Raw genomic sequence first — 12013 nt, forward strand, 5'->3', positions numbered from 1 at the left:
TAAGTAGAATATAATAAAATGATGGCCATTTTGTGAAGTGATTGTGCTCATTCTGACTGAGAAACTTTTTAGCGAACATTCAACTTTGAGTTTGAATGTAGCATAAAAATAAGATCTTGAAAAATACAGCCTATACAGTTTATGAAGAAAATGACATATTAGGAATGACTGAGAGAACCTTTGCCTATGAGAACCTTAATTTGACAAGGAGGTGAATGGATGAGTTAACCAAATGCCTCTTATAAGTGATCTTACAGTACTGTTTGGAGCTTTTGGACAACATATTGCTGATTAGTCATACTCATTTACAAATTCATTTTGTCAGTATAGCAAAACACATGCAGTATTAATACTGAGGGCTCAAAGCATAATTAATGATCACTTCAAAATATTGAAATATTGAAGCGAATATATATATATGTGTGTGTGTGTGTGTGTGTGTGTGTGTGTGTGTATTCCCGCTCTAACTATGACAATCCTGTGACAAGTTTAACAAGTATTCTCTGATCGGCTCCCCAGATCAAGTATCACTCTGTGCTCCGACTGTCACCACGTATGAATGTGAAGATGTTCAGTGCATAGGTTCCCCGGAGAGCGGGCCGCTAGTATAAAGTACGACACTTTAAACGAAACCAGGCCTGCAAGTATAACGCGATCGTGGTGAAGGGCATGCGGTTTTATAAATGCGCCACCAGGGCGAGCCACCACTCCGGGAAAAAAAACAAAACAAACAAACCAAAAAACAGCAACAGCTGAACAGAGAGCAAATTGGTCGTGATTTACGCTTAACGAATGATGTAGGTTAGAGCTGAGCCAAAATTAGACATCTGCTCCAGTTGTATTGACACCCTTAAGGAATACCATATCGTTTCACAGTGTTTTAACTTTAAGAACGTCGTTAAAATGCCTCCCGCAATGGCAAGTAGAGACTGTTGTAAGCAACTGAGTGTGTTCAGTACTGACAGAGCTGTACGTAATTTTAAGGGTGTCACATTTTATTAGTTCACGACTCAGTTTGTATTCTAATGTGTTTGCCATCTTTAAAAAAAAACATTTTGACAACAATGTGAATTTGTAAATACATTTTATTAAATTGAATCGATCTAACTAGCCGTAGAGATAAGAAAGATAAAAATTCTCAGTAATCATACTGAACACGCAGCACACACACCGATAACATCCCCCCAACAGACACGCACGCACGCGCCTCCAATATTAATCTGTCAAGATCATAGGGGGGAAAGGCTATTTGGTCACACCCCCTGCCGCAGTACTATAAATTTAACTAAGCAATCACACGCACGCACGCACGCACGCACGCACGCGCGCGCGCACACACACACACACACACACACACACACACACACACACAGAAAAACGATACACCGAGACCGCGGATTACAACCTCCAGCGTCCGCGCGCACATCTGCCTGGATGTTTACGTAAGACGAGGCTTCCATGTTTGTTGCCACTACATCTAAGCTTTTCGGTCTTTTTTAATTATTTTTCATCCATTCAGAATTTCACCCCAGACGCCTGAGCGCTTTTCTGTCCTGTCGCTTTAACCTGGAAACTACTGGACCACGCTGTGACTGGTCCGCATTCGCCATATCTCATTCCTTCGTACGAAAGGAGCGTTTTCTCGTCGCCGACGACCTCGCGACGGCCACGGCACTGACATCAGAGTCAGCATGTAGCGCGCGAACCGCCGGACAACCCCGCGTCTCCATCGCCTGCACGACCTTCACTATGAGCGACACGGATGCGCCGGCGTTAGCGGCACCGTTGCTGTATCCTAGCCCGAGGACGCTCTGGATGTAGAATAACCAAGAACGCTGTGTGTGTGTGTGTGTGTGTGTGAGAGAGAGAGAGAGAGAGAGAGAGAGAGAGAGAGAGAGAGAGAGAGAGAGAAAAAGAGAGGGTGTGTATGTGTGTGTGTGTGTGTGTGTGTGCGGTGGAGTGAGTGAACAGAATGGGGAAAGATCAAGAACTCTTGCAGGCGGTGAAGACGGAGGACCTGCCAACAGTCCAGCGACTACTGCAGAGACCGAAACAGGGCAAATCCAGTAAGTCGCTCGGTCACACGCACACAGCCACCAGACAGGGGTTTAGTGACCGCTTGGATGCGCACGCGCTTACACACACATACACACACACACACACACACACACACACACACACACACACACACACACACACACACACACACGCCCATATTTACAGGGTACACCCCACATGTCGAGCGTTGGGACTGTGCGTTTATTGTTTACACTCATAGATTGGAGGTCGCACACCGCACCTGTGCACTGTTGGTTTCTCGGTGTGTAGCGGCATGAAAACGCAGCTCTTGCCAAATACACTTTGATGTCCAGATCAAAGCATGGGGATATGGCAAGTGGCTCAAGAATTCACACGAGAAGAGACAAATGAGTCTTTGTCTATCAAACTGAACAGTGGCAATAACTTTGTATCTGGAATGAATCTGCAATATCTGTTTATACTTTGCCTGATATTGTGGTATTATTATTTTTGTCTGATATCACTGCTGGGCCCTCATGAGATGGAAACAGAGGAAAGGGGATTATTGGTAAAAGGCTCCAGATGTCCATCATAATGAAGTGAGTGAGTGTGTGTGTTCATGCATAAGAGGGGCACAACAGATAAAGAGAGACGGCCACTCAGCTGTTTGGGCGTGTGTCCATGCTGACGTGTGCCTCATAAAACGGCCCCCTTTCAGCCTTATTTGACGTCACTGTCACAACAGTGTTTAAGGGCGCAAGCTAGCAGGGCCAAGTTGTGCTGCGCTTGCTGCTGGGAGTACAACGCTTGTTAAAATCTTTCCTCAGAGTCATACTCATGAATCCACACTGCTGACACAAATATTACAAGAATGGGCCAGTGTGCAAATGCACACATCGTACACACACACACACACACACACACACACACACACACACACAGACACATCTATAATTGAAATACAATTACCACCTCCAGCACTAGGTAACATCCCAGGTGGTGGCAGAACTGGTTTCCAGCTATGGTAGGAGGAGCTGCTAGAAATGGAAACAGGGCATTCTCAGTGTGTGTGCATGTGATAAAGTGAGAGGCAGAACTAAGCTCTGGTTAAAAAGGCTTTCTTGCCCTGTGAAAAATCTGTGTCACCTTGAGCGTCCGCAAGGACAAGGATAATTAGTAAATAAATGAAGAGGTTGTGCCAGGGGCGTCCTAAAGGAGTGCTGATGTAGGACCAGGTCCCTCTCTTATTTACTTATTTATTTAATCACAGGTCATATCATAGAGCATAGATCAGCAGTCCAACTCTGAGGCATTTTGTAAATATGAACCAGTTTGCGACGATGAAACCCGCAGATGATAAACCAGACCCAAAGAGTTCTGCTCTATCATGGCTCGTCATCGGCAGCTCCTTCTAGGATGAAGTTGAACAACAGTCTCCATGAACCTGCCCTTGCCCTATAACATGTATTTTTTATTTCTATTTATGTTGGACATGTTTTAATTTCAGCTTTAGAAGCATCCTGGCCAAAGGCTATTTCATTTAAGCTATTTGAGTAATAATGTAATTATTACTTGTGCTATTTGAGTAATAATGTAAAATAATGTAATTGTTACTCTAAATGTTTTCCCTCTTTCTGCCAATGCTTTCAGTCTGTTCTAATGTGGAATTTCTTTAATGTGGTCAAAAAGTAAAATTTCACTCTTGCCATTGCTTCGAAAAAGCAAGGTAAAAGTAATTGGGCAAATCATCTGTGACCTTATAAACAGTAACGGTCATCATTAAAGCCAAAAACATGCATTCTGAAAAGGGTTCTTCTATATTTCTAGACCCAGTAGGGCCTGATTCAGCTGTAAAATCAAATAGTGGATCATTACCAGAGGGGTTCCCAGATCTGGTCCTGATATCCAGTACAGTTCAGGGATTTCCCTGCTCAACACTACTACCTACTAAACCTGGCACAAGCTGACATGATGAATCAGGTGTTTTGTAGCAGAGAAAGCATCAACCTGGACTCTGACCTTCCATTACCAGAACTTGGTGCACCCTTTATGTAGATGTCCACTAGCCAACTTTAATGATGAATGTCTTCAAGTGTTTCTGTCCATGATTAAGTAACTCTCACTTCTAAGTGCTTGTAATTGTCTGGTAACTCTTCATACCAAGTGTGTTAGAAAACATAAATGACCATTGGAAGCTCTATCAATCGGAGGTGTGTGACAGACTGGGGAAAGGGGCTGGATCTTCCAGAGCTGGTAAGCTTTTATGAGAGTCATAAAAGATTCTGACTTCAGTTGGGGCTCTCGCAGCATTTCCATGACACGTTAAAGGTTAGGATGTGTCTTTCTCATATGTGTTCCACAGCGATGCACCAACACAAGTCTGTTAGCGTGAAATTACCTTCTGGATTTAGGACATCCACAAATCCTTCCTGAGCACCATAAAGCTTAGCGAGGCTTTGGGCGGCAGACCGGAGGACTGTGCTCTATCAAAGATGTTCAGGAGTCAGGACTGGTTCAAAAATGGGTTCTCAAGTGTCACAAATGTATCTCCTTTAAGCTTGCTTAACACCTTCTTTACCCACTGTGTTAGTAGCAAAAATGGTTGCGGAATCTGATGTTCAGTAAAAGAGGCTCGCTAGTACCAAATTCTAATAACAATATTTGGCCTTGACTTAATTTCCTAGTGTATGAGGTGATTTGAGCATGGGTATGTGAGCACACCATCATCAGTGTCCTCTTGACATGTTCTTGATAGGTGTGTGTGTGTGTGTGTGTGTGTGTGTGTGTGTCTGTGTGTATGGGGGGGCTGATATTAGGCTATATGTCAGTGATTTCAGATAACTCTTGTTAAAGTGAACCAGTACAAATTCAAAAATGATCTTATAACTGGAGGTGCACTTAGGGATTAATACTGTATAAGGGCAATCCAAAGCATACTCAAACAACAGCCAGGGTAAATATCCAATGTCCAATCAAGAATACAAATCCAATAAGGAACAGGCAAAAGATTAATCCAAAAATACAGGCAGTCAAACAAGAGACCCGGGAAACCATATAACAATTCAAAATGCTCATAAACGTAAGGCAGGCAAACAAGACTTCACAAATATTGAATGAACACAGAGGGAAAAAAAATAAATAAATTAAAAAAAAAAAAAAAAAAAAAAAAAAAATATATATATATATATATATATATATATATATATATATATATATACACACACACACACACACACACACACACACACACACACACACACACACACAAAGATATCAGGGTAACAAGGCTCAGGTGATACTAATAATCCAGAGACTGGGGGAACAAGCAGGGGATTTATGGGTAGCATAGTCCTTGATAGATGGTGTTGTGGCAGGTGTGACAGTAGGCAACTTCATTTATCCTTTTCATGACTAAGAAAGGAGATTGTCCAGATGTATAGATATTGTAATGATACCCTCAAGTGACTGGGATTCATTGTGCCAAGCCAATTCTATAACGATCTTAGAATTGAGTTCTTGTCTGTAAGCAGTAGCTAATGCTGCTTTATTCCAGCCACTGCTTGCTGCTAAGGTGCAGAACACTAAGGTGTATTCGGCAGTGGTGTGAGAACCCTGTCATAAATTGTTAAACATCTCACCACTTGCATTGCCTGTTAGGGGGTGATCAAAAACAGCCCAGAACTGATTTGTGAAAAGGTTGCAATCTCTTGTAATACCACCACCTTCAGTCCATATTGCATTAGCCCACTCTAAAGCCTTCCCACTTAATAAGGAAATGATAGGGGGAATGCAGACGGTGTCTATGCATGGGGGCTAATGTGCAAAATACAACGAGCACTGTAACAGAAATACTTTATCTGCAGGATCCCCATATCAGTAAAAGCAGGATAAAAGAGATAGCTGCTAGCTGCGGGTGGAGAAAGCGTGATGGCACTAAGCGTGATTCTCACCTCACTGGTAGTTAGTGCAGCCAAACAATGTGTTAACTCCATTACTGAGGGAACCAACGCAGTAAGTTGCTGTGTCTGTCATGTAAGCTCCTCCACCATATTACTCGAGGATTCCAGTCTTTGATGATGCTGGCTTAACAGCTGCCCTTGAGCAGTTAAAGTGTCCGGAAATATTCCAGTTCCTGCTGACTCCATTGGATGCAAAGTCTTCTGCAGTGTTTGGAGTACACATACAGAGTTGACTAGGAAGAGAGTGAACTAAAGCCTCCTACTGCACGTGCTCACTCTAGTGGGCCCATGGGCAGGCCCAATCTGGCATACTCAAATAAATCATTTGATAGCACTGAATATTTTTAAAATACTGTATCAACATAAAATGTCTTAGGTCTAATATAAGTACCTGCTTACCAATTTTTAGCCATCTACATGCAAGCGTTTGCCAGAAATCCCATGCTTTTTTGATAAATTTTTACAACAATCATGCCTATCCTTATAAATGGCCTTTTAAAATATGCTTCCGGTATAAGATAACTTAAGATTTTGTCATAGAAATTTCAATTACCATCAAAGCAACTGCATGACATGTTTAAAAAGTATATAGAATATTAGTAAATTTCTTTATTTGCTTGCTCATATCTTTGTACAAATACACATGTTCCTTTCCTTCGGAACCTTCGTAACACAAAATTCGCAAGCCTTTAGGTACCACAAAATGCACATTACACAAATCGAATAAAATCAAAATTTATTTATATAGTGCTTTTTACAACAGATGTTGTCACAAAGCAGCTTCACAAATGTCCAAGTCCAAGCCCCCAGTGAGCCAGCCAAGGTCAACAGTGGCAAGGTAACCTTGAGGGGAACAAAGACTCAAAGGGTGGGTGGGGGTGGGGGTGGCATCCTCTGGCCAAGGAGCACGTAGCAGTGTTCCTGAATAGAAAGATAAGACCCTCCTTTCTTAGATTCTGTTGTTGCTATTGTGACATAAAGACTTCTTTTCTTTGAGTGACACTTGTTCACACCTAGGGATACCAAGATGTCAGGGGGGAAGTAGAAGCTGGCTATCAAATACCTTCACAAGTGTTTCCCAGGCACAATCAGCATGATTGGCAGCTGTTTTAATATATAGAGGATGCTTAGACAAAAACATGGACACCTCACTTGTTATATTTGGGCAGCCAATCGTAATCCTGCTACAAACTATAAGTATAATTGAGAAAGCATACCATTTCTTTAAAATATATATTACAGTATTTACAGTATTACAGTATTTTGCCCAGCATAACCTTTTACCTTTAACAATGAAGCTATAATGAAGCTATTATTGTCTTTTAGTAAGTAGAACATTGTTGTGGGGAATTTTTGCAAAAAAAACTTGCACACTCAAGGTATAGTGACTGTTGACGTTGTGTGCATTTGGAGAGGTTTTTGAGCACTTTGGTGATATCTAGGGTAGGAAAATACTATGTATCTCCTGAATAATTTCATTTATATGCTCAAATTTCATGTATATAATTTCATGTATATGTTAACTTTTATGACAAGACCCTGGTGAATCAGGAGATGTAGAGCATGACTGAAAATAATCTCCAGCATCAAAATAACCTTACATTTTTAAAAACATTTTCTTCTGTATTAGATGAGCTCAATTGGAACCTAAATGATGGAAGAATAAACCTGCATGTGAATGGATGTCTTGGCCCAAGTATCTAGTTCAATTTGAATCCTGAATGATCATTGTGCTATATGTACAATTTCAGATAACCAGTGTTAAAGTGAACAAATAAAAATTGTTCAAAAATGAGCTTAAAACTGGAGGTGCACTTAGGGTTTTTTAATAAAGTAAGGGCAATTCAAAGCATAGTCAAAAAACAGGCAGGGTAAATATCCAATGTCCAATCAAGCAAACAAATCCAATAGGGAACAGGCAAAAAGGGTAATCCAAAATCCAAAATGAGAGACCAGTGAAACCATATAACAATTCAAAATGCTCATAAATGTAAGGCAAGCAAACAAGACTTCTGCTAACACATTCTGCTAAATGGCATTCTGTCGAATACAATTCTTGTGCCTTTAAAAATGTGAATCAGTACATGAAAATATTTCACATGGCCATTATGTTCCTTAAAGTATAGGCAGTGTTACAGTGTTGTAATATAAAGTCAATATAGATTTTGCAACATGTAGTCTATGCTATAAATGGAAATGTGCTATTAAGAATGAACTTGTTTCCTGGAGTGAAAGATGGTTTAATTGTGGAAAGATTTGAATGAGTTCACCAAAGAAGTCTAGATTCACATCAGAGCTCACAGTTGGAGTGCTTGCTTACACATGAGCGGTGAACACTTTTTCATGTATTTAAAAAAGTAGTTAGTTCATCTCTAGTGCTGCTTCTGTGTGGATTATTGTTTGAAAATGTTACCATGTTTCCTTCCCTTCATGTTCACACTTGTTTTATTCCATTTTGTTGGTTTTATCTGAGAACACAGAAACCCTCAGCAAAACATCCTTTTCATAAGGACAGCTTTTATTCCTACCTGTAACGCGCGGTGGCTCAAGTGCCGCAGGGGGGCGGGACACACAGACTCCAGCGGCTGGGACGTACATTTATTTACATAAACGACAGCGGCACTCACACGTATTATAAAGGATAAACACAAATATGAACATGTAACGATTGACGTTAAACAAACACTATGAACATGCACATGTTTTAACAATGACGAAAAGGACATTAACACGCTATGTCAACAATGACCAACACTCTGCACACTTTGAGATGGGTTTATATACATTTAGACGAATGAGGTGCAGGTGTGTGCAGGTGTGGTTACAAACAAAGTAGCCCTCCCACTGCACATGGCGGGCCAAACAACATGACACAGAGAGAGAAATCAACTACAACTACAGAATAATACAAATTATTTCACCCCAAAGTAAATGGAAGAAAACTATGGAGAACATTATAGAAAAACACTGTCAGTATGGCAGTATATCTTGAAAAAAACAAAGTATATGACATATATACCATATGAAGTATTGTGAAGTGGGAGAGCTTCCTTTCATGATGAAACTCAGAAATGAATTCAAGCTGAGTTCATCTCAGCTGTCCTGAGTACTGCAGCGTCAGGTTTGGGTCAGTAGCTGGACCACAACCGACCTGATGAATTTACAGGTCTAGGGCCAGCTGACTAATGCGCTGACTGCCCTTATCATTTTATGTGACTAGCGGCAGACTGGCAACTTAGGTGATAACTTTCAAAATAATAATATAATAATAACAATATACCTGTGTGTAAACTTGCTTAAGAGAATGTCACATTGTGTCATATGACACTTAGGAAATGAGATGTGATACTTTGATATTTAAGCTTGGCACTGAGAAATGTGTAGTGTTAATCTTGGTTTGTAAAGGTGAAGGATCATGAGTATTATGTAAGCACTATACAGACTACCAGTGTCCATGTGTAGGTGTTGGCCTTTTTCCATGGGACTGAATATCTGCTGGAATTAAAATGAATGGAAAGCTTAGTCCAGTGTTGAAGGCTGATTTTAGTCTGGAGTGTAACAGTAGCACTCCTGCATAGCATTAGGCAAGGCAAATTCATTTGAACAGAACTTTTCATACAATGCGGCAATTCAAAGTGCTTCAGGGACACTGCTAAAGGATGAAATAAGTGTGACAAAAAAGACCCTGTGATATTTTCACTCCCTGATTGTCATAATCACGATGCATGCTACAGTATAAGACAATTACTCAAGCAATTAAAAGTCAGGTTGAAACTTAATTCATGCAGCAAATATATTTAGTGTTGAGAGCAAAACGTCTACATGTCATTTTAAATGCAAAATTGTTTGTTTAGCATTGGTGATTTTACTTTTGGTAAACAACAATACAAGGGCAGCAATAAAGCAATGCATAGATTGCTTTATTGGCCTATGTTCACTTAACAGTTAATTAGTGTATTATTCAGGGTACGTGTGTGTGTGTGTGTGGGGACACGGTTAATCAAGGAGCATGGTAACATGCCATTTAAATACACAGCTGGTCAAGTTAGTTGCCATGGTGTTGATGAACATTTGCATATTTTAACCAGTGTGTGTGTATCTGTTTGCATGTGAGTATGTTTGTGTGTGTGGCCATGCCAGGATAGGGTGAAATAGTAAAGCATGATTAATCCTTTAAGCATCTGAAGACCATGTGTGTTTATATGTGTGTGTGTGTGTGTGTGTGTGTGTGTGTGTGTGTGTGTGTGTGTTTTCAGCTTGTTCAAGTTGGAGGGGTAATCCTAGCAAAGTGAGTAGAGTGTCTTTTTTAATACACTTCAGCTGGCACTAATGAGACTCAGAGGTCGCAGCTGATACTCTTAAGTAGTATATGAGCTTTTATTTCACACACACACACACACACACACACACACACACACACACACACACACACACACACACACACACACACACACACACACAATGTTTATGTGAAAGCATATACCATACTGGGGTATTTTGGGGTGACCTATATTCCAGATATATCCTCTTCTGGTTTTGAAACTGTGGAGCTGCATTGCACTGTGCTGTCTTACAGGTACCACCTACCATGCACATGCATATTCTCACACTCCTTCACACCCACCCGCCTACATTACAGGCACTGCCCAGTATGTGTGCGCGCACACACACACACACACACACACACACACACACACACACACACACACACACACACACACACACACACACACACACACTCACACGCGGCTTCAGAGCTCAAATTTGACAGTCATGTCACACCTGAGGTCAGAGAAATAGTTAAAATGACCTCTTTTTGCTCTCTCTCAACTCCTCTCTTTCTCACACTCTCTCTCTCGACAGCTTCAGGCCATCACTACTTTAAATGAGTACTCACTAAATAGATAGATGGTGAAGAGATTTAGTGGGAAAGTGTGTGTGTGCGCATGTGTATGTGTGCGTGTGCGTGTGTGTCTAGCATGGTGTGCATTTGTGTAAATGCATCACAAATACTGATCAAGAAAGATGTAGAATTGGTAGAATGCTTTTAAAATGTTCTAATAATTTTCTGGTTAAGCAATGTAAATGTGGTTATGATTGAAAGCACTAACTGTGCTACAGTACGTTAACAGATCGCTGCCTAATCTCTGAAGCCCTTTTTTAGATAATCAACAAAATATTTAATTTATAGATGAATGCAAAAGCATAGATGCAGGAAGGCATTTTAATGTGTCTCTGTTTGTGTGTTCAGATCCAAGTGCCTGTCCCAGATTATGTTCAGAGTGGAGAGATTAAATGGCTTCTTTATGTGTGTCTGTAGGTATTAGCAATTCTTTTGTACTTTTAACTCTATTCTCGTCACAGTTTGCTGACAAAATGCATTAATACACAAAAAATAAAGTTATACATGAATTTTAAATTACTATAAATGCTTTTCATTATTAATATTTATTTTAAAAAATAGCTGACATCTTTCCTAAACACACCAATAAACAAGCAAGCAATATAGTAATAGCAATAATAGTAATGATGAGGAATTACCACAGTTGTCAATAATTTCTAAAGAAATTGGCATGGTCTATTATACTATTAATATATTATATTCCACATAATCTGTTCTACTTGTTTTTGCGTTCTGCATTTAGACAATTTGGCTTACTTATGCATTTAGTATTTGATTGGCCTCAGCTTTGACTTAAAGTCTACATCCGGCTTATAATTTTTTCTCAGTGTGGGTGTGGTCACAGATTTATGGACGCGTGGGGCAGTCCATCATAACAGAAGTGCTATAGTGAGGATTTTTATGAAGGTCTGTACACCTATATATAATGTGGGCATCGTTGTGAACATAGCCACTGTTAAAGGTACAGAACCTTATGGACAATATTAAAACATATGTACAGTATAATCAGTATTTGTAATGTCACAAAAAAAATGGCGGCGTGGTAGCACGCAGCGGCCACTCCAGGTCCGATATGTTGCACCATGGTCCTGGAGGAACATTGTCTCTTTTTGTTGTGTACTTGTATATAGCT

The 12013-nt window shown here is 40.3% G+C and overlaps 1 protein-coding gene across 6 annotated transcripts in view; it reads left to right on the top strand.

The window, feature by feature from the left end:
- Positions 1-1339: 1339 nt before the first annotated feature.
- Positions 1340-12013, top strand: part of si:dkeyp-9d4.3 (caskin-1) — a 45601-nt gene continuing 34927 nt past the window's right edge. For 3 of the 6 annotated variants that reach the window (XR_014118276.1, XM_081701439.1, XM_035534514.2), the window contains exon 1: positions 1340-2066. Coding sequence is in view for 3 of the 6 variants with exons in the window: in XM_081701439.1 (XP_081557565.1) it covers positions 1973-2066 (94 nt within the window). In the remaining 3 variants the exon portion in view is untranslated. Of the gene's footprint in view, positions 2067-10234; positions 10267-10496; positions 10555-11229; positions 11295-12013 lie in introns of all 6 variants that reach the window. The other 3 variants (XM_081701440.1, XM_035534515.2, XM_035534516.2) reach the window with 3 other exon arrangements.

Source organism: Electrophorus electricus, chromosome 18 (genome assembly GCF_041902795.1).
Source record: "Electrophorus electricus isolate QZ-2024a chromosome 18, ASM4190279v1, whole genome shotgun sequence".
NCBI lineage: Eukaryota > Metazoa > Chordata > Actinopteri > Gymnotiformes > Gymnotidae > Electrophorus > Electrophorus electricus.